The sequence below is a fragment of the Loxodonta africana genome, chromosome 3 (genome assembly GCF_030014295.1).
Source record: "Loxodonta africana isolate mLoxAfr1 chromosome 3, mLoxAfr1.hap2, whole genome shotgun sequence".
Lineage (NCBI taxonomy): Eukaryota > Metazoa > Chordata > Mammalia > Proboscidea > Elephantidae > Loxodonta > Loxodonta africana.
The window spans coordinates 103,927,024-103,948,364 of NC_087344.1; the positions used below are offsets into that span (position 1 = coordinate 103,927,024).

A 21,341-nucleotide genomic window follows, 5' to 3' on the forward strand; every position below is an offset into this window, starting at 1 on the left:
AGAGCTGAACTAAATGAATTAGAGAACAGAAAAACAATTGAAAGAATTAACAAAGCCAAAAGCTGGTTCTTTGAAAAAATTAACAAAATTGATAAACCATTGGCTAGACTGACTAAAGAAAAACAGGAAAGGAAACAAATAACCCGAATAAGAAACGAGAAGGACCACATCACAACAGAACCAAATGAAATCAAAAGAATCATATCAGATTACTACATAAAATTGTACTCTAACAAATTTGAAAACCTAGAAGAAATGGATAAATTCTTGGAACAATACTACTTACCTAAACTAACACATTCAGAAGTAGAACAACTAAATAGACCCGTAACAAAAAAAGAGATTGAAACGGTAATCAAAAAACTCCCAACAAAAAAAAGTCCTGGCCCAGATGGCTTCACTGCAGAGTTCTACCAAACCTTCAGGGAAGACTTAACACCATTACTATTGAAGGTATTTCAAAGTATAGAAAAAGACGGAATACTACCCAACTCATTCTATGAAGCTACCATCTCCCTGATACCAAAACCAGGTAAAGACATTACAAAAAAAGAAAATTTTAGACCTATATCCCTCATGAACATAGATGCAAAAATCCTTAATAAAATTCTAGCCAATAGAATCCAACAACACATCAAAAAAATAATTCACCCTGATCAAGTGGGATTTATACCAGGTATGCAAGGCTGGTTTAATATCAGAAAAACCATTAATGTAATCCATCACATAAATAAAACAAAAGACAAAAACCACATGATCTTATCAATTGATGCAGAAAAGGCATTTGACAAAGTCCAACACCCATTTATGATAAAAACTCTCACCAAAATAGGAATTGAAGGAAAATTCCTCAACATAATAAAGGGCATATATGCAAAGCCGACGGCCAATATCACTCTAAATGGAGAGAACCTGAAAGCATTTCCCTTGAGAACGGGAACCAGACAAGGATGCCCTTTATCACCACTCTTATTCAACATCGTACTTGAAGTCCTAGCCAGAGCAATTAGGCTAGACAAAGAAATAAAGGGTATCCAGATAGGTAAGGAGGAAGTAAAGCTATCACTATTTGCAGATGACATGATCGTATACATGGAAAACCCTAAGAAATCCTCCAGAAAACTACTGAAACTAATAGAAGAGTTTGGAAGAGTCTCAGGATATAAAATAAACATACAAAAATCACTTGGATTCCTCTACATCAACAAAAAGAACACCGAAGAGGAAATAACCAAATCAATACCATTCACAGTAGCCCCCAAGAAGATAAAATACTTAGGAATAAATCTTACCAAGGATGTAAAAGACCTATACAAAGAAAACTATAAAACTCTGCTACAAGAAATTCAAAAGGACACACTTAAATGGAAAAACATACCCTGCTCATGGATAGGAAGACTTAACATAGTAAAAATGTCTATTCTACCAAAAGCCATTTATACATACAACGCACTTCCAATCCAAATACCAATGTCATACTTTAAGGGAATAGAGAAACAAATCACTAATTTCATATGGAAAGGAAAGAACCCCCGGATAAGCAAAACATTACTGAAAAAGAAGAAGAAAGTGGGAGGCCTCACCCTACCTGATTTCAGAACCTATTATATAGCTACAGTAGTCAAAACAGCCTGGTACTGGTACAACAACAGGCACATAGACCAATGGAACAGAATTGAGAATCCAGATATAAATCCATCCATTTATGAGCAGCTGATATTTGACAAAGGACCAGTGTCAGTCAATTGGGGAAATAATAGTCTTTTTAACAAATGGTGCTGGCATACCTGGATATCCATTTGCAAAAGAATGAAACAGGACCCATACCTCACACCATGCACAAAAACTAACTCCAAGTGGATCAAAGACCTAAACATAAAGACTAAAACGATAAAAATCATGGAAGAAAAAATAGGATCTACCCTAGGAGCCCTAATACAGGGCATAAACAGAATACAAAACATTGCCAAAAATCATGAAGAGAAACCAGATAACTGGGAGCTCCTAAAAATCAAACACCTATGCTCATCTAAAGACTTCACCAAAAGAGTAAAAAGACCACCTACAGACTGGGAAAGAATATTCAGCTATGACATCTCAGACCAGCGCCTGATCTCTAAAATCTACATGATTCTGTCAAAACTCAACCACAAAAAGACAAACAACCCAATCAAGAAGTGGGCAAAGTATATGAACACACATTTCACTAAGGAAGATATTCAGGCAGCCAACAGATACATGAGAAAATGCTCACGATCATTAGCCATTAGAGAAATGCAAATTAAAACTACGATGAGATTCCATCTGACACCAACTAGACTGGCATTAATTCAAAAAACACAAAATAATAAATGTTGGAGAGGCTGCGGAGAGACTGGAACTCTCATACACTGCTGGTGGGGTTGTAAAATGGTACAACCACTTTGGAAATCCATCTGGCGTTATCTTAAACAGTTAGAAATAGAACTACCATACAACCCAGAAATCCCACTCCTCGGAATATACCCTAAAAATACAAGACCCTTCACACAAACAGATATATGCACACCCATGTTTATTGCAGCTCTGTTTACAATAGCAAAAAGCTGGAAGCAACCAAGGTGTCCATCAACGGATGAATGGGTAAAAAAATTGTGGTATATTCACACAATGGAATACTACGCATCGATAAAGAACAGTGACGAATCTCTGAAACACTTCATAACATGGAGGAATCTGGAAGGCATTATGCTGAGCGAAATGAGTCAGTTGCAAAAGGACAAATATTGTATAAGACCACTATTATAAGATCTTGAGAAATAGAAAAAACGGAAAAGAACACATACTTTTGTGGTTACAAAGGGGGGAGGGAGGGAGAGAGGGAGGGAGGGAGAGGGCTTTTTATTGATCAATCTGTAGATGGGAACTGCTTTGGGTGAAGGGAAAGACAACACTCAAAACATGGAAGGTCAGCCTAATTGGACAGGATTAAAAGTAAAGAGGTTTCCGAGATAAAATGAAAGCTTCAAAGGATAGCGAAGTAGGGGCTGGGGTCTGGGGAACTTGGTTTGAGAGGACTTCTAAATCAATGGGCAAAACAATTCTATTATGAAAACACTCTGCATCCCACTTTGAATTGTGGCACCTGGGGTCCTAAATGCCAACAAGCAGCCATCTAAAATACATTAATTGGTCTCAACCCACCGGGAGCAAAGGCAAAGGAAGAACACCAAGGTCACACGACAACTAAGAACCCAAGAGACAGAAAGGGCCACTTGAACCAGAGACCTACAATATCCTGAGACCAGAAAAACTAGTTGGTGCCCGGCCACAATTGATGTCTGCCCTGTCAGGGAACACAACAGGCAACTCCTGAGGGAGCAGAAGACCAATGGGATGCAGACCCCAAATTCTCATTAAAAGACCACACCTAATGGTATGATTGCGACTAGAGGAATCCCAGAGACAATGCTCCCCAGAACTTCTGATGGCACAGGACAGGAACCATCCCCGAAGACAAATCATCAGGCATGAAAAGGACTGGTCAGTGGGGGGGAGAGAGATACTGATGAAGAGTGAGCTAATTAAATCAGGTGGACACAGGAGAGTGTGTTGGCAACTCTTGACTGGAGGGGGGATGGGAAGATAGAGAGAGAGGGAAGAAGGTAAAATTGGCACGAAACGAGAGACTGAAAGGGCTGACTCAATAGGGGGAGAGCAAGTGGGAGAAGGGAGTAAGATGTATGTAAACCTACATGTGACAGACTGATTGGAATGGTAAATGTTCACTTGAAGCTTAATAAAAATTAAAAAAAAAAAAAAAAGCGAACATGTCACTCTGAGGACCTGACCCAAGCCATGGTGCTTTCAATCGCCTCAGACGCGTGTGAACGCTGGACAATGAATAAGGAGAACTAAAGAAGAATTGATGTGTTTGAATTATAGTTTTGGCAAAGAATATTGTATATTCCATGGACTGCCAGTAGAATGAACAAACCTGTCTTAGAAGTACAGCCAGAATATTCCTTAGAAGCAAGGATAGCGATACTTCGTCTCACTTACTTTGAACATGTTATCAGAAAGGATCAGTCCCTGGAGAAGAACATCACGCTTGGTGAATTGGAGGGTCAATGAAAAAGAGGAAGAACTTCAAGGAGATGGATTGACACGGTGTTTGTAACAGTGGGCTCAAACATAGCAACAATTGTGGGGATGGCATACAACCAGGTAATGTTTTGTGTTGTTGTACGTAGGATTGACTCGACGGCACCTAACAACAACAACAACAACGACATAAAAAATAAAACGAGTTGCTATCGAGTCACCTTTCAATCAAGGGAACCCCATGTGTGTCAGACTAGACCTGCACTGTATAGGATTTTCAATGGCTGTTTGTCAGAAGCAGGTCGGTAGACTAGACCTTTCTTCAGTGGCCTCTGGAGACTCCAGCCTCCAGCCCTTCAGTTAGCAGCTGAGTGTCTTGACCATTTCCACCACCCAGGGACTCCTCACTGAGTACAATAAGAGCTAACAGCTAAGGAAAACAATAGCTGTGAAAGTTCAGAACAGGAGCCCCTACCCGAGCCTGGAGTGGCTGAGTGGGGTAAGTACAGCCGGTGAAGGGCTTCTGTAGGAGGTAGGCCTTTTTTTCTTAGCAGCCTCCCTCCTCAAAGCAGACCAAGCTGTCAAAAAAAAAAGGAGAAATTTCTCGAGGAGAATAGCTTTTTCATTTTCATGAGCGTAAGCAATCAGATTACCTTTTTTTAAAACATATTTGAACTTATATATTCAAATTAGTATTGTAGTCTGCCAAATCGCCACTCTGGGAACCATACATTTATTCCAGAGATGTGTCTAGTGTTCAGAGCATTCTGAAACTCCTCTATGGGAATTACTTTTCAGCCAGTTCGTTTATGAGTCACCTAGGAAAACCAGTCACATTATTTTATAGTCATGCCTCATTTTTCACCTAAAACTATGTAATGAGGTTTGATCACCCACTTCATTCATTAGACATGGTTCCAACCAATTCTTGTCTCTTTCCAAAGTTCACATCCGTTCTCAAAGGGTGAAATTTGTTATGACCGAGGACTTTCAAAGAATATGCAACAGACAGCAAAGACAGTTCCCCTAAAAAGAGTTCCAGAAATGTTAGCGTGTTGTCAGCATTGTTTGAATCAATATGTTGCAAAAGTCCCAAGGTGATTGTTTTGAAGGAGATAACACTAATTGAGATGAATTTATTCTGGCATAACTGCTTAAAATTATTTACAATATTTTATACCGTTAAAGCACACAGCCCTGTAGAAAGAATCTTGGAAGACAGTTTATGCTGAGGGAGATTCTGTCATTCTGTTTTCTTTCTGCAGCCTACCCTGGTGGCCTGTGGATACAGTTCTCTCCCATTCTGGTGAACATCTCAACACACTTTTTTGGTTAAGGCATTTAGGAGTTGTGTACAATGGGAAGGATCGTTAAAATGCAAGCAGATAAAGTTGCCAAATATCTGGCCCTGACCTAGGAAGCAAGTCTTGCCAGCTCTTAAGCAATAGAAATTTAGAAACCTAAACATTAAGCCAACGCTCCCCTCAACTCTGAGAAATTGTTCCATGATTGCAAAGAGGCCAGAAAATGGAGCTGGGTTGGCATAACTGGGTATGGGCAGAGGAAAGCCTTTTGTTTTAGTTATAAAACTAAACTGCCATGGGAACTTTGAAAAATGCATCCTATAAAGCAAGATGAAATTTTAAAAGCAGATTTATAAATGAAGCAAAAGGGAAATAAGTGTAGGAAATGCAGGTGGGATTAGTAGTAACATTGGCACCTCTCTCAAAACCCCAACTGCCTCACAGCTGGCTCTAAGCCCCTTGTAGTCAAATCATTGAGAAAAATCCCACTTCAGTCATACAGTTCACCAGAGCCTGTTTCCCCACATTTGGTTTTTAAAAATAATAATGATATCTGCCTTGAAAGATTCACGTGAGGATGAAATAAGACTTGTGAAGCACATGTCCTAGTGCCTGACATTGTAAGGGTTTAGTAAATGGAAGCTTATGATGCTGATGATTCTAACAATTATTATGATTATTCCAAATACTGAGGCCATTGGAGGGCAGAGGAAGGGGACGAGGAAGTGGGCCAAGTGAAGGCCCTCCTGTGTCTGCCTTCACTACCCCAGCCCATGGATGTCCTATCCTGTCCCTGTCAACAACATAACCCCTTGGGTTTCATCACAGTTGGGCAAAGGCTCATAGTTGTAAACTGCAGTTGCAGGCTCATTGATTTGGAGTGTTGACCTGGTTTGAGTCAGGAGCTAGCAGTGGAAGTGGATCATTCAGGATGGATCTGTGGACTGGTTACCTGGCCCTGGCCAGTGTCATGCCACAGATAGGGCGCTGCAAGAAATGTAGGCTGGCATTGCAGACAACCTGGGATGCATGGACTTGTTCATTCAACAAGTATTATTGAGTACTGTACCAGATGGTTGGGGGTACAAAGATGTACAAAGATGAAGAAGACAAAGTCTTCATTCTCAGGATACCTGTGCTAGCAGATGAGATCGATGTTCTGTGGATAATTACAAAAACAGGATGTGAATACTAGTGTATTAGTTTCCTGCAGCTGATGTAACAAATTACCACAAACTGAGTGGCTTAAAACATCAGAAATTTATTTTCTCACAGTTCTGGAGGCCAGAAGTCTGAAATTAAGATGTTGGCAGGGCCATACTCCCTCTGGGGAAGCAAGGAGGGAATCCTTGCTCGCCTTCCAAGGGTTTCTTGGCTTGTGGCTGCCGAACTCCAGTCTTTGCCTTGTCTTTACGTGGCCTTCTCTGTGTGACTGTGCTTTATCCTCTTTTGTTTCTTATGAAAACACTTATTGCTGGATTTGGGGGCCATCTGGGTAATCCAGGATGATCTCATCTCAAGATCCTTAGTTTAATTACATCTGCCAAGACCCTTTTCCCAAACAAGTCACATTACCAGGTTCTGGGTTGACATATCTTTTGGGGGCCACCATTCAACCCACTACAACTAGTATGAGAGAAGAAGTTTGGGGAATTATAGAAACACAGGGGAGGGTCTGCCAAGCACACCTTGAGGGGAAAGGGGAGAACAAGGATGTCTTCCCAGATGAGGTAATATTTGAGACAAGTGCAGAAAGATAAAGAGGCATTAGTGAAGGGCAAAGTCAGGGTGGGGGCAGAGGGTGGCCACTAGTTTAATGCATAGAGCTAATACCTTTGCTGCCCTATTTGAAAGTATACTAATGGTAAGCATTGACAATAAGTTTTCAGAGCACTGTAATCTGCAGTACTTCTGTAGACTTCCTCTGACATAATACCAAATGGAAGACAGGCTACTTGGTGGCTCCCTGGAGCCTACCAAATTACTTTAGTTTGTAGTGATGTTGTTAGCTGCTGTTGAGTTGGCCCTCAACTCATGGTGACCCCATGCACAATGGAAGGAAATGCTGCCTGGTCCTGTGCCATCCCTATGATTATTTGTGTATTGGATCATTGTGATCCATAGGTTTTTCACTGGCAGATTTTTGAAAGTAGATCTCCAGACCTTTCTTCTTAGTCTGGAAGTTCTGCTGAAACCTGTTCAGTATCTTAACCCAAAAAACCAAACCCGTTGCCATCAAGTTGATTCCAACTCATAGAGACCCTATAGGGTTTCCAAGGAGTGCCTGGTGGATTTGAACTGCCCACCTTTGGGTAAGCAGCTGTAGCTCTCAAACACTGTGCCACCAGGGTTTCCGTTCAGCATCAAAGCTACACAAAAACCACCACTGACAGATGGGTGGTGGCTGCATATGAGGTGCATTGGCCGGGAATCGAACCTGGGTCTCCTGCATGGAAGCTGAGAATTCTACCACTGAAACAAACCACCATTGCCCCTTGGAATTGAATACTTTGGTTCAGATTTCCATTTTAACAATTTACTGTGCAATATCATGTATTCTGCTTAATTTATCAGAAGCTCAGTTTTCTCATCTGTAAAATGGAATTAATTCTAATATCTGCCACATCAGAGAGGTATTACAAGAATTAAATGAAATAATGTGCCTGCAAAAGTTTTGGAAACTCTAACCCCCCAGCCAAACCCGTTGCCGTTGTGTCTAGTCATAGTGACCCTATAGGACAGAGTAGAACTGCCCTATAGGTTTCCAAGGCTGTAAATCTTTGCAGAAGCCGACTGCCACATTTTTCTCCTGCAGAGCAGCTGGTAAGTTCAAACTACCGACGTTTTGGTTAGCTGAGTGCTTAACCACTGTGCCACCAAGGCTCCTTGGGAACTCTAAGGTATAATACAAAGGTGACTTACTATGGTTGTTTTTGAAATTCCATTATTGCTATGGGAAAGTCACCCTACTAATAGAAGCTTCCTGCCAAAACAAATCTCCACGTACGGTTTTATCTAGCATCCCTGAAAGTCCAAAACTCAGATGTGCTGAAGAACCCGCCCAGTGTGGGGTAATCAAAAAAGTACAGGCATGATGCCATTTTGAGAATCTTAGTGGGATATCAGAATTAATTCTTTTACATTAAAATTTTGTTATGATACAACATTTGGTGTCAGACCGTCCTGAGTTTGATTCCTGGATACATTATTTATAAACTTTAACCTTGGCAAAGGGCTTGAGCTCTTTCTTTACTCATTTGTGAAATTAATAGTATGTCATAGAGGTGTGTTTAGGAAATAAGAAGATAATGCATAGGAAATTATCTAGCATAATCTTTACATATAGTCATGTTTGTTCAGGCTGCTGCACTGGGCAGGTAGGGTTTTGAGGGGAAATGCGTGCACTTCCAAGTAGACCTCCAGGCAGCTCCCACCTTCTCAGTTTTCCTTCTCTTCTTCTCACCTTTGCCAACGACCTAGCAAGATGCTCCACACCTGTTAGCCTGTAAGTTTCAGAGCAGAAATGTCTTTTTTATAGCGTTTTTTTTTTTTTTTTTTTTTTGCACAGGGCCCGATGAAGAAAACCCGTTCTACAGAATTTTAGGTTTCAGTAATATGTCATCAGCCTGATAATAAGCTTTTTCATCTCAAAAGAATACAGCGGCCAGCTCAAAAGTCAGCAAAAATGTCCCCGAGTAGCTAAAGTGCAGTTCACCCAGCGTTTGGTGTTTGCATAGCAGATCTATCCCTCTGGGCTTTAGCATAGTGGCTCTAGTCAACAGTTGGTTAGATCGTTTACTCCAGACACCACTCCTTAACAATATTTGAGTGGGTGCTTTCCATCCTACAAGCATTTACTCTTTCCTCGTTGCTTGGTACCATGCTATGCATTTGGGGCATACAGACGTGCACGCGACAGCTCCATCCTGTGGAAGCATTGTCGAGTGGGCCCTACATTAGGGTGTGGGGAATATGGCATCAGGTGTACTGGGAGCACTAGGGGCAGGAGCACAGAGTGGTGGTCAGAGGAAGAGAGGTGGTATTTGGGCCAAGTACTGAGGGATGATTAGAAGGAAATGAGGAAAAAGTGGAGACATGGAGGTACGGGGAAGACATTCTGTGCAGAGGGAACAGCATATGCAAAACAAATAGGCCGTTGTGGGAAGTAAGACTACAGCCTTAGACTTTAAGATAGGCCTTCGTGTTAACTCTGCATTGCAGATGAGAGAAGGGAGGGCAAGGCACTGGTTGACTGCCACACAGGTCCTTACTCTTGGGCTTTTTTTTATACACAGGCCAACCGAAGGCCCAGGCCTAGAATTATATTGTGACCCTGATGGGAAGCAAGAATTTTGGAGACTTAGGTGGTGGTTGTTGTTAGTTGCTATCGAATTGGCTCTGATTCATGGTGTCCTTACATATAACAGAACCAAAACGTTGTCCAGTCCTGTGCCATCTTCACGATCATTGGTATGTTTGAGTCCATTGAGTCTACCACTTATCTGTCAGTTTGTTGTTCTTTGGTGGCTTGTGAGTTGCTGTGATACTGGAAGCTATGCCACTGGTATTTCAAATATCAGAAGGGCCATCCATGGTGGAGAAGTTTTAGCAGAGCTTCCAGACTAAGACAGTCTAGGAAGAAAGGCTTGGTGACCTGCTTCCAAAAAGGCTATTGATAAGGGGTACTGATAACATACATTTGAAAAGGAGTCACAGTATTTGTTCAGTAATAGAGTAAATATCTGTCAGTTTGCTGAGATTATAACTTTGTTTACCTGGTAGGCTACGTGACATGTAACACAGTTATGCAACCCGATTTCTTTAAGAGGGAAAGCTTCAAACTTGGATTTCTTGAGAATATCTAAAAAACCATATTGTGGAGTGAATGGTGTATAATTCACTAAGTTAAAGGACACGTTTACAGACACAGAACATTACAGTGTAGATATATGGTGTGACTCTCATTCCTATGGATCTCCCTCCAGTATTGCTGAAGGGGATGGAATGCTGGCTCTGCCATGACCCTCTTGTTTTCTTTGGTCTCCATCTCTCTAGCTCTCATTCACCACTTTTCCCTTTACCTGTTTCCATCAGCCATGATGAATCTTTTTCAAATCTGTTTGAAGCCCCGAATTATCTCCTATTAAATAACCTTTAAAGCAGGTATCATTGTCCTGATTTTAAAAAGAAGGAAACCGAGGCCAGGAAGGCCATACACAGCTAGTAAGTGGCAAAGCCAGGATTCAGACTCAGACCTGTTTGATTCCAAAGCCCTCTGCTTGGAGCAGGGACTGTGCTTGATTCGTCTTTAGCACCCCTTTCCCCCACCTCTTCTCTCCTCCCTGGCCCATGGAAGATGTTTAATCAGTGTTAATATCAAACAGATCAGCCCCTAGAATGGGTTCTCTCCTTCTTGGGCTCACCTCCTAGGAGATCAGGGAATGTGTTAGGAGGATGTGGTCAGTCCTTATCAATATCTCCTTCTTTGTTCAGATAACATGTATTGAGTGGCTGCTATATGACCAGGCATTGTGATAGGCAGCTTACATGCCTTTCCCCATTTATTTACAGGACATTTCAAGGGAGGTTTTACTATCCCAATTTTACAGAAAAGCAGGCTTACAAAGAGCCACTAGAAAAGGGCATCCCCTCTTTGTGGCCACCCTCATTAATTTCCTTTACAGGCAGACATCCTGCTTGGCCAGGCCATGTAATTGGAAAATTCCTGAATAATGAGAATGAGATGGACAGAGAGTAACCCCACCATTCCTCTCCTTTTAAAAGCCCAGAAATCTTGCCACATTTTAATTATGTGATGGAGGGGCAGATAATACCTGCCACAGAACTCCAGACAGTAGCATCCCCATTGTATTCCAGGCCAACAGGGTCCCCTGGAGTTGGGCAGTGTAATAGCTGGAAGAGGAGGGTGTCACTAGGAATAAGTCAGAGCACTCCCTTGCGAAACTGCCTACAAATCTAGCTTGTTTTCCCATTTTTTACCACAAGAGGGAAACATACAACCATGAATGACTTGAAAATGAAGCTTTTTTTTTTTTTTCTAAATAAATAAAAAATTTAAAAATAAATACAGGCCTCTTTTTACCAACCATGGAACACTGGTGGTGGAGTGCTTAAAGTGATCGACTGCTAACTGAAAGTTCAGTGGTTTGAAACCACCAGCGACTCTGCAGGAGAAAGATGTGGCAGTCTGCTTCCGTAGAGATTTGGAGCCTTGGAAAACCCTATGGGGTTGCTATGAGTTGGAATCGACTCCACGAGCAGCAGGTTTTTGGTTTTACCAACCAACCAATGTGCATTTCCAGCAAGTTCTTAGGAGGTTATACAGAAGAATCACCTGGGGATCTTGTTAAAATATACATTCTGATTCAGTATATCTGGGAGTAGAAATCCAAATTCTCAGCAGGGAACTTGTTAGAAATGCAAATTCTCAGCAGGTGTTCAAATCAGAATGAACTGGTTCAAAACCCTGAACCAAAAGCACTGCTCTTGAGTTGATTCCAACTCTAGTGACCCTATAGGATTGAGTAGAGCTCTCCCAAAGGATGTCTAAGGTTGCAGCGTTTACGGAAGCAGACGGCCACATCTTTCTCCCATGGAGCAGCTGGTGGGTTTGAACCATCTGCCTTTTAGTTAGCAGCTGATTGCTTTAACCACTGTGCTACCAGGGCTCCTTTCTTTTGACCAAGACATTTTAAAACTTAGCTCCTGGTAACAGCCAAGATATGAGAAATTTTTCTGATAGCTTCAAGTGAATATTCTTAAGGGATTTAAGTGAAAATTGCCCAAGAATGATCCAAAAAGGAAATAAAAGATACAGGTAAAAAATTTACATGAAGCATAGAAAGTGTTGTTTTTGTAGGTCAAAATGGTTGGATATTGATAATTTCTAATAAAACAGAAGTTATCTTCGTGTGTTCATTATGTACGAAAGGGGTTCCTAAGCTTTGTGAGTCTCGAAATTAGGGAGATTATTTTTAGGCTGTTTTTACACTTAACCACTCCAGGTTAAGGAATGGCATTTGTGGAGCTGGGGAATGCCTTCACCAGCCTCTCCCTCTCCTCTGAGCGCCCATAGCTGTCATGTGAGCCCAGCTTAGCATCTTTGACTCCATTTTGTGATGATGGTTGATTTACCTGCATTTCCTAGACCAGGAGCTTCTTGACAACTTGAGCCCCCTTCATCTTTCGGTAGTGCACAGTGCCTGATGATAATTTGCGGTAAATCAATTTATATAGCGAATGTTGGCTAGATAGACAGGTAAAGGGACAGATAACAGACTGATAGATGCTGAGGAATATATGTATTCTGAGACAGCTGTTTTGTTTAGAATCTTTCTGAACCTGGGATTTTGTACAGCTCAGAGCCATGTGAGATCCCTGGGTGGCACAAACATTTGTGCTTGATTCCTAACCCACCCAGCAGCACCGTGGAAGAAAAGCTTGGCAATCTGCTGCCATAAAGTTTACAGCCAAGAAAACCCTATGTAGTAGTTCCATTCTGGAACACGTGGGGTTGCCATGAATCAGAAATGACTTGATGGCAACAGGTTTGATTTCTGTTTGGTCTGAACCATGTAGCCCTCATAATTCTTCTGGTTATACTCCCTTCATAGTTTAGTGTAATTTCTCCTTTTTTAATTGAATTAAAAAAGGAGAAATTGCATTAATATGTACATCTTTGTTACCTAGTGCTGCTATAACAGAAATACCACGAGTGGATGGCTTTAACAAAGAGAAGTTTATTTTCTCACAGTAAAGTAGGCTAAAAGTCCAAATTCAGGGTATCAGCTCCAGGCGAAGTCTTTCTATTTCTGTCAGCCTTCTCATCAATCTTCCCCCAGACTAGGAGCTTCTCTGCGCAGGGACCCCAGGTCTAAAGGACATGCTGTGTTCCCAGTGCTTCTTTCTTGGTGGTATGAGGTTCCCAACTCTCTGCTTGCTTCCATTTCCTTTTATCTCTTGAGAGATAAAAGGTGGTGCAGGCCACACTCCAGGGAAACTCCCTTTGCCTTGGATCAGGGAGGTGACCTGAGTAAGGGTGGTGTTACAATCCTACCCTAATCCTCTTTAACATAGAATTACAATCACAAAATGGTCAGGACAACCACAGAATACTGGGAATCAGAGCCTAACCAAGTTAATACACACATTTTGTGGGGGGACATAATCCAATCTATTGACAATGTGTATAACTAATGGCTCTCCCAATGCAAAGGTCTGCAACATGCCTGCATTTTGGTTTCAGGTCAGTAATAAGAACCAACACTTATGTAGGATTTGCTGGACACTGTTCCAAGCTTTCTTTACACTCACTAACTCATTGTGTCCTTATACAACAAACCTATGTGGTAGGTAATTTTTTAAATCCTCATTTTAAAGAGAAGGAAATGGAGCCATGAAGAGGTTAAGTACCTTGCCTAAGGTTACTCAGCTGGTAAATGGTACTCTGCCTGGGTGCTTGCTGTTGACTATGGCTCAAGGGAGAAAGCGAGGTGGTGTCCTCTTTTCCTCTTCTTGCCTGTATAGAACAGCAGGTGGAGCTGGCATACAGGACCCAGGCACTATAGAGCACTGGTCAACACAGAGAAGAGCTGGCATACAGAACCCAGGCACTACAGAGTGCTGGTCAACACAGAGAAGAGCTGGCATACGGGACCCAGGCACTATAGAGCCCTGGTCAACACAGAGGAGAGGTGTAAGTCATTGCAAGTAACGGTCACCTAGTCAAACTAGAGTGAGCCACCAAGAGGACTGTATCATAAGGCTGGAGGAATGTCTCCTGGAAGCCAAAGACAGGACTGGCAGGTGGGTTTCTCGGAAGCCTGAGAAAGTGGGAACCCAGGCAGCTGCTCTGTCTCATCTCTGTTTATCTCAGCACATCTGTTTCACTATCTTCTCCCTCTGCTGCTCCACCTGTCGGTGTAAGTCTGGTTTTGTTTGCTTTTCGATCTTATTTATAAACTCATTTATTTAAACTCGTGAATATTTCAAATTTATAAATTAAATTACTTTCTAAGTTCTTTAATTGTCTAACAAACAAAACTTTCAAAGTATTCAAGTTCTTCTCATACAATCTGAGAAAAATAACAGATATTTGCACAGGGCACACTGTACCAGCCCTGGTTTTTGAGCTTACTCCTTTTAGTAATTCCAAGAACAAATGATGTAGGAGGACTGTCATCCCCATTTTCACAGATGAGGAAATGGAAGCACAATGAAGTTAAATAGCTTGTCTAACACACAGCTTGTGACTGGCAGAGATGGGGTTCAGATCTTATCATCTGGCCTTAGAGGCCGTTCAGTCCTTATGGTGTACTGTCTGGATCTAATGTGAAACCTATAAATATGGTACATTCTAAATTTTCTTAAATGTTTCAGTGATATTTATAATTTTGATAAAACTGTCTTATTTCCTCTAACTTAAAATCACAAATAAATAAGCTATCCAACTGTACGTATTGAGTTGGAATCGACAGGCTAACCTATTATATATAAGCTGATGTTCCAAATCCTCTTAAAGTATTTAAAACACTTGGTTGGAGAAATGAAAATACTTGGTTGTTTGGAGAAATAAGTAACTGCTTATTTTAAATACCAAATATACATAGGTTTTTCCCAAACTTAATGCAAAAATATTAACACTATAAATTTGATTGTTTATTCTCTCTATACTATGAATTTGATTTACTTCATCATCACTATACTTGATTCTAAATCTTCCTAGGTTTAAAAATGCCCACAGCCCATGAATTGTCATCTTTTATGAATTTACAACCTCCACACACTTGAGAAGATTCATGTAATCTATTTATTGCTTTATTCTGAATTCTTTTCTGACTCTGCCCATACATCCAGGCCCCAACTCTTAGAGATGTATCAGTGACGCAGGATTGGGTCCTGTGTAGCTCTAATGTATTCTCACATATCTGGCTGTCAGTCACAGTTCAACAGATGTTCTCATGACACAATTTTACCTGCCCCACAGCTCCTGTATTTACTTGTCTTCCCAGTTTAAGGGCCACCTGAATCTCACTAGTATACTTTTGAGCCCTACTATCATATCATGGCCTGGAACCAGAGTCTGTCATGAAAACATGGACCCAGGAATCCACTCTTATGGGAAGTTCTCACAGAATAAGTGGGAAGACACTCTGTAGAGAAGGGGTCAGAGGAAAGAGTGTTAAGGAGTGTCTTCCATATTGGAGGGGAAACAAAACAGGGCTCAAACTGGCACAAAGAATCAAGATTGAGGTTATGTGTTGGGGGCCAGCAGAATAGCACTGGACAAGATCACGTTAACCAGATCCTCAAAGCCACTGCAGTTGAGGAAGGATTCTTTTTTGCCAGTCTTGATTTATCTTTTTTCCAGTCTCTCCATGTGCAAGCTATTCCATATACCACCGCCAGCTAGTCAAGTTTCCAAAATCTCATTGGCTTATGTCCCTTCTGCTTAAAAATTTCCATAGCTCCCCACTCCCTACAAAATAATTAGTATGGTTTATGAGGTTCTATAATCTTGCCCCAACTATTTCTCCAGTCTCCCTGGCACTCCAACCTCTTCAGTGCCACAGCTCTATCAACATACTTGTGGGATAGCACCAGTGCCATTGCACTGCGATGACTCCTTTCTGATGGTGAGCTTCTTGAACACAGAGTCCCAGCCACCTTTGTTTCTATCTCTGACCACTACCAAAATAATAATAATTTATGCCTATATATCAATTTCTAGTTTAAAAAGAATTTCATAGAAGTTGGGTGAGTTAATTTTCATGAGGACATCATGTTTGGTAGAGGGCCAACAAAAATGAGGGAAGCCATCAATGAGGTGAATTGACACAGCGGCCACAATAATGGACTCAAACATACCAGTTATTATGAAGATGATGCAGAACTGGACAGTGTTTCATTTGGTTATATGTAAGGCCACCATGAGTTGGAGCCAACCCAATGGCAACAAGCAACAACAACAATCTTCACAAAAACCATATGAGGTGGATATTATTATTCCCAATTTAGCAACGAGGAAATTGAGGATTAGAGGGAAAAGAGGAATAACTCATTTCATAGACTCAGCTAAGTAACTTGCTCAATACTGTAACTCTTGTACATTTTACAGTCAAAGATTTGAGCCCTAGTTGTATCTGGCTTCTAAATCTATGTTCATTCTCGTATGTTTTAATGCCTAGTCTGGGGCTGGCGTTTATTTCATGTTGTTGGAGAAATGAATAACTGTTTCCTAGCTTGTACTTCCCACCACTGGGACAAATACCCTAAGCTCTCAAGTTCAGGGGTAGGCACCTGCAGCCATCATCACAAGCGTTAAGACCTTGGCCTAGAGGTCTGATGATCCCTGGTCCTCTTAGCAGAAATTAGAGGCTTTCTTTCTAGTGCTTGTGCCTAGGGACAGGGTTGGCTGTTCCATCCCCAGGGTCCACTCCTGTGGCATTTGCTAAAAAAGCACTCTGGTGTGACGAGGTGAACCTGCTCATGCTCTGGGTCCAACCTTTGCCTGGTACTTGGGATGTAGGAGTTAGCTGCCCTATTAAAAATGTGTTGATTGAAAGAAAGAATAAATAAAGGATTGGCAAGTCTACAGTTTCTGCTGCATTCAACTAGTACAGTATCATTTCTGATTAGAATGGGACCTGGAGACTCTGTGAGGCTGGGAACGAAGGGGTTCATAACTCTGCTATGGTGAAATTGATTGGACCCAAGACCAGTATGAAAGTTCCTTGTCTGAAGGGAGTAATCCTTAAATCCTCCATATGGTTTAAATGTAATTTGTGTCATTGTGAAGGAGTACTGGCAATGCAGGCGAATTCATTAGGCCAAATTGGGTTCGCTATGCTCGACAGTAACGTTTCTGAAGATGAAGTTCAACCTTTGCTGGAGAGCTAAAACAAATGAGTTTCTTAATAGCTGCTCCACTTAGTCTGTGCGTCTTAGGAAGCTTAATGTTTTTAATGCCTCTTCTTTTTTTTTTTTTTTTTACCACACTTCACAGTCCATCTAACATTGCTGCCTCTGGTAATATTTTTATATGGAGTTGGGTTCTATTGTGGCCATAAAATTATGACTCAGGCCCATTTTTAGAAGAGAAGCTTTTCTAGGGCAAGGGTTGTGGGGGTTTTTTGGTTGAGCTTTGTATACTGACAAACACTGTGCCAGGCATTTATAGTTGCTCAAAACGTTACTCTCATAGTTCCAGTGTTGGGAAGAGCGGCATCAGAGAACATGTTGGAATATGATGCATTGAGTGAGCAGAGAAGCTTGGGTTGGGGATGTGGGAGAACCCTTGTGCCCACGTGCCCCTGGATCTGCCCTGGGATTTCAAAATCTCATTAAGGAAGCTACCAATTATGTGGTTGGTTGCTCTGTTATTTCCAATGAAGAGATTATTGTGTTGATGTTACATAAATCTGGATCTCTTATTGAATATGTCAAGATACATATGCTCGCCCAGTTTTTGCAAGCTCGTCTAAAAAACAAAGAAAACCTGGCACAGAACTTAAAAAATATGATTAAAAAATGCATTTGTAGTGAGTTAAAAACAAACAAACAAAAAAAACAGTGGGTGTGTAAATAACTCTGTTAATAAAGCAAACACTTTTTTAATATAATTTTTTTTAATTTTAGTTTTAAAATTAAATAAGAGCCCAAACAAGTTACATAAAGTAATTGCCTTCTGCCTTACTCGTGTTCAACTTAATAGCCCCGTCTTGCGAACTGGTTTAATGTTACATCTGGAGGTATTCCATACACATGGGCCAGCCCCGTTTGTCGTTTGAAGGGGGCCAGGGTCCCTTGCCAGTGCCTGCTTTCTGTTTAGCTCTGTATTCCTGTGCAGACAACCTGTACTGGTTTCCTCAGGCTGCTGTAACAGAACAGCGCAAATTAGGTGGCTTATAAGAAGAGAAATTTATTGTCTCACAGCTCTGGAGGCTAGAAGTCCAAATTCAGGGTGTTAGCAGTGCCGTGTTCTCTCTGGAGCCCCTGAGGGGAAGATCGTTTCTTGTCTCTCCCAGCTTCTGGTAGCCCCAGGCATTCCTTGGCTTGCTGCTGCAGTGTAACTCCAGTATGATCTTGCGTTAAAATAACTGAAAACCTTTTCAAAGACCCTATTTCCACACAAGGTCATGTTCATAGGTACCAGGAGTTACGGTATATCTTTTGGGGGGACACAATACAGCCTGTAACAGCTCCTGGAACACAGGGGCTTTCTTACCTCAGAGAAGGCATTTGGCTACTCAGAATGCCTGTTCATTTTTGAACCTTGCTTGACAAGTTAGTAGAAAAATACTTAGATTTTGTATCTCAAATGGTTATTTACCTTTCCCTTAAAAACATTGGCTCCTCAGTGCACATTAGTTCCAAAAACATAGGGTATAACTAGTCCTGGAGTTCTTTTTAAGCATCCTTATCAAGTTTACTGAAACCTTGACAATGGAGCTTCTTAATTGGCAACTTCTGCTTAACCGGATAAAGAACATGTATGTATTTAAACAGATTGTTAATAAAGTCTGAGGGATCAGATGGAGTTGGATATTAAATTCATCCAGGTAAAATATTTTTAACTGTCTTAGGTCCTTCAATTGCAAAACACTTAAAGTGTTTCACTAAAAATTGTTTCTTAAAAGCCAAGTCTATTTGAGACTGAAAAAAGTAAAAAAAAAAAAAAATTAATCTTCTATTCATATTATTTTTTTTAAATCATAAACTGAGCAAACCTCATACACTCAAAAAAAAACTTTATTTTTTTTTCCTATTCTGCTTACATTTTCAAGATTTGGTGCATTCTTGCCCTCACTTCCCCATAAGATCAAGAAACAAAGCACTATGGGTCATTTGGAGTCCCAATGGCACAAATGCTGAGGCACTTGACTACTAGCCAAAAGGTTGGCAGTTCAAACCCATCCAGAGTCTCCTCAAGAGATAGCCTGTGGCCCAGGACAGGAACCATTCCCAAAGCCAACTCTTCAGACAGGGATTGGACTGGACAGTGGGTTGGAGAAGGATGTTGGTGAGGAGTGAGCTTCTTGGATCAGGTGGACACTTGAGACTATGTTGGCGTATCCTCCCTGGAGGGGAGGTGAAAGGGTAGACTGGGTTAGAAGCTGGCCAAATGGACATGAAAACAGAGAGCGGAGGGAGGGAGCGGGCTGTCTCATTAGGGGGAGAGCAATTGGGAGTATGTAGCAAGGTGTATTAAGTTTTTGTGAGAGAGATTCACTTGATTTGTAAACTTTCACTTAATGCACAATAAAAATTAAAAAAAAAAAAAAAAAGATAGCCTGGTGATCTGCTTTCGAAAGCTCACAGCCTTGAAAACCCTGTGGAGCAGTTCTACTGTACACATGGGATCACCATGAGTCGGAATCGACTCGATGGCAACTAACAACAGCATTAGTCATTCAGGGCATATTTGTAAGTATCCATTCTTCTAAATTTGTGTGCTATTTTATTAAATCTGTGGTGGCCAATGAAGAGACCTCCTCTGTTAGATGAATTTTTTTTTTTTTCCTTCTACCTGGGATTGCAGGTGGAAAATCACTTGGATTTCAAAATGACAGCAATTTGAAGAAACCAGATGTAACTGAGATCCCTCACTTCCATTTACAGATTGACCTTTTAACTTGCTAGATGGCATGGAACAACTTTAGCTGCAGATGGCCTTCTCTGTAATGAATGCCCAGAGAGTCTCTGGTTTAAGAAGTGGCAGGAGCAGTGAGAGCCACACCAGGGTGTCCTGTTCACAAATCTGCTTCTCAGGACAGGAATTGCTCTGCCTTTGCCCGGGCTCCCAGAGTGAAATCTGGCAGCCATCTGGTGTTTGTAACTGAAGTCCGCTGCCTGCAACACCCTTTGGAGCTATCTCCACCCTAATGGGGAAATGAGGCAAAAATAATTGAAGGGTATTTGGCTTGTTTATGTGGGTAGAAGTGTCCTCATCAAAACAACTTTGAAGATCTGCTTTGCGTGGGAGTGTGGGTGTGTGTATGGCCCTTCACTTTTTTTCAAGGGGCAACAACCGTGCTTCCCTGTTGAGAGATCGTCCAGGCAAAACCTCTATTTTAGTTTCTCAAATGATTCCTTTGCAGCTTCAGGCTTGACAGACTATTTGGGGAACCTTGACTGTTCTCTGGATACCCTCACTGAGCCAAGTGGCGGGAATGAAAGATGAGTGATTTTGATCAATGGATTTCTGGGAAGCATGGAAAAATGGAAGAAGGTCCTCTCCCTCTGTTGACTTTTGCTACGGCTCCCTACAATGACCAGAAACCAGGAACTAGCGGATTATGGAAGAAAACTTATTATTTTGAGTCAAAGCCATGCTATCTGGAGAATTTCATCCAGAGTATATTCTTTTCCATAGACCTAAAAGAGCGCCAGGGATCATCACTGGTGGTTGGTGGAGATGGTCGGTATTTTAATAAGTCAGCAGCAGAAACAATAGTGCAGATGGCTGCCGCCAATGGGGTTGGTATATTTATTGTTACATTTCTGACTCTCCAAATTATCTCATAATTTTTCAGAAATATACATAAGTGTAGGATTTGTATGTGGTGTACTTATATACATCTCAATTTTACTAATGTCCAGTTGAGTTTCGTTGTGACTTCAGAGATTGTATATTGTGAAAATCCTCCTGGAATTATGTTAGTTATATTAGCAGGTTTAGGAATGCAAGCTCAGCTTTTTATGTGTTGTGTCCTGTCCCTGTTGCTTGAAAAAGTACCTGTTGCTTTTTAGAGACTTAAAACACACTCTCAGCCTTAAGCTGTCTTATCTATATTCTAACTAGCTTCAAGGGGCAGCATATCCTATGTACAGGGCTCTAATGAGTGGTGGAGAGGAGGATTTTGTTTTCTGTGGATGCCTTCCTTGTTGAAGTTCAGTCACTTGTCAAACAAGAAAACAAAAACCAGGGCGTGC

At 41.3% G+C, this 21,341-nt stretch overlaps 1 protein-coding gene across 2 annotated transcripts in view; it reads left to right on the forward strand.

Annotated features, from left to right (window-relative positions):
• The window catches only part of PGM1 (phosphoglucomutase 1), an 87,649-nt gene that overhangs the window by 22,917 nt on the left and 43,391 nt on the right, over positions 1-21,341 (forward strand). Inside the window, exon 1 of one of the 2 annotated variants that reach the window (XM_023549504.2) lies at positions 20,363-20,885. The exons of the other annotated variant lie outside the window; for it this stretch is intronic. Coding sequence (XP_023405272.1) covers positions 20,586-20,885 — 300 coding nt within the window. The 5' untranslated portion in view covers positions 20,363-20,585. Of the gene's footprint in view, positions 1-20,362; positions 20,886-21,341 lie in introns of those variants that run through there. 2 annotated transcript variants of the gene reach the window in all.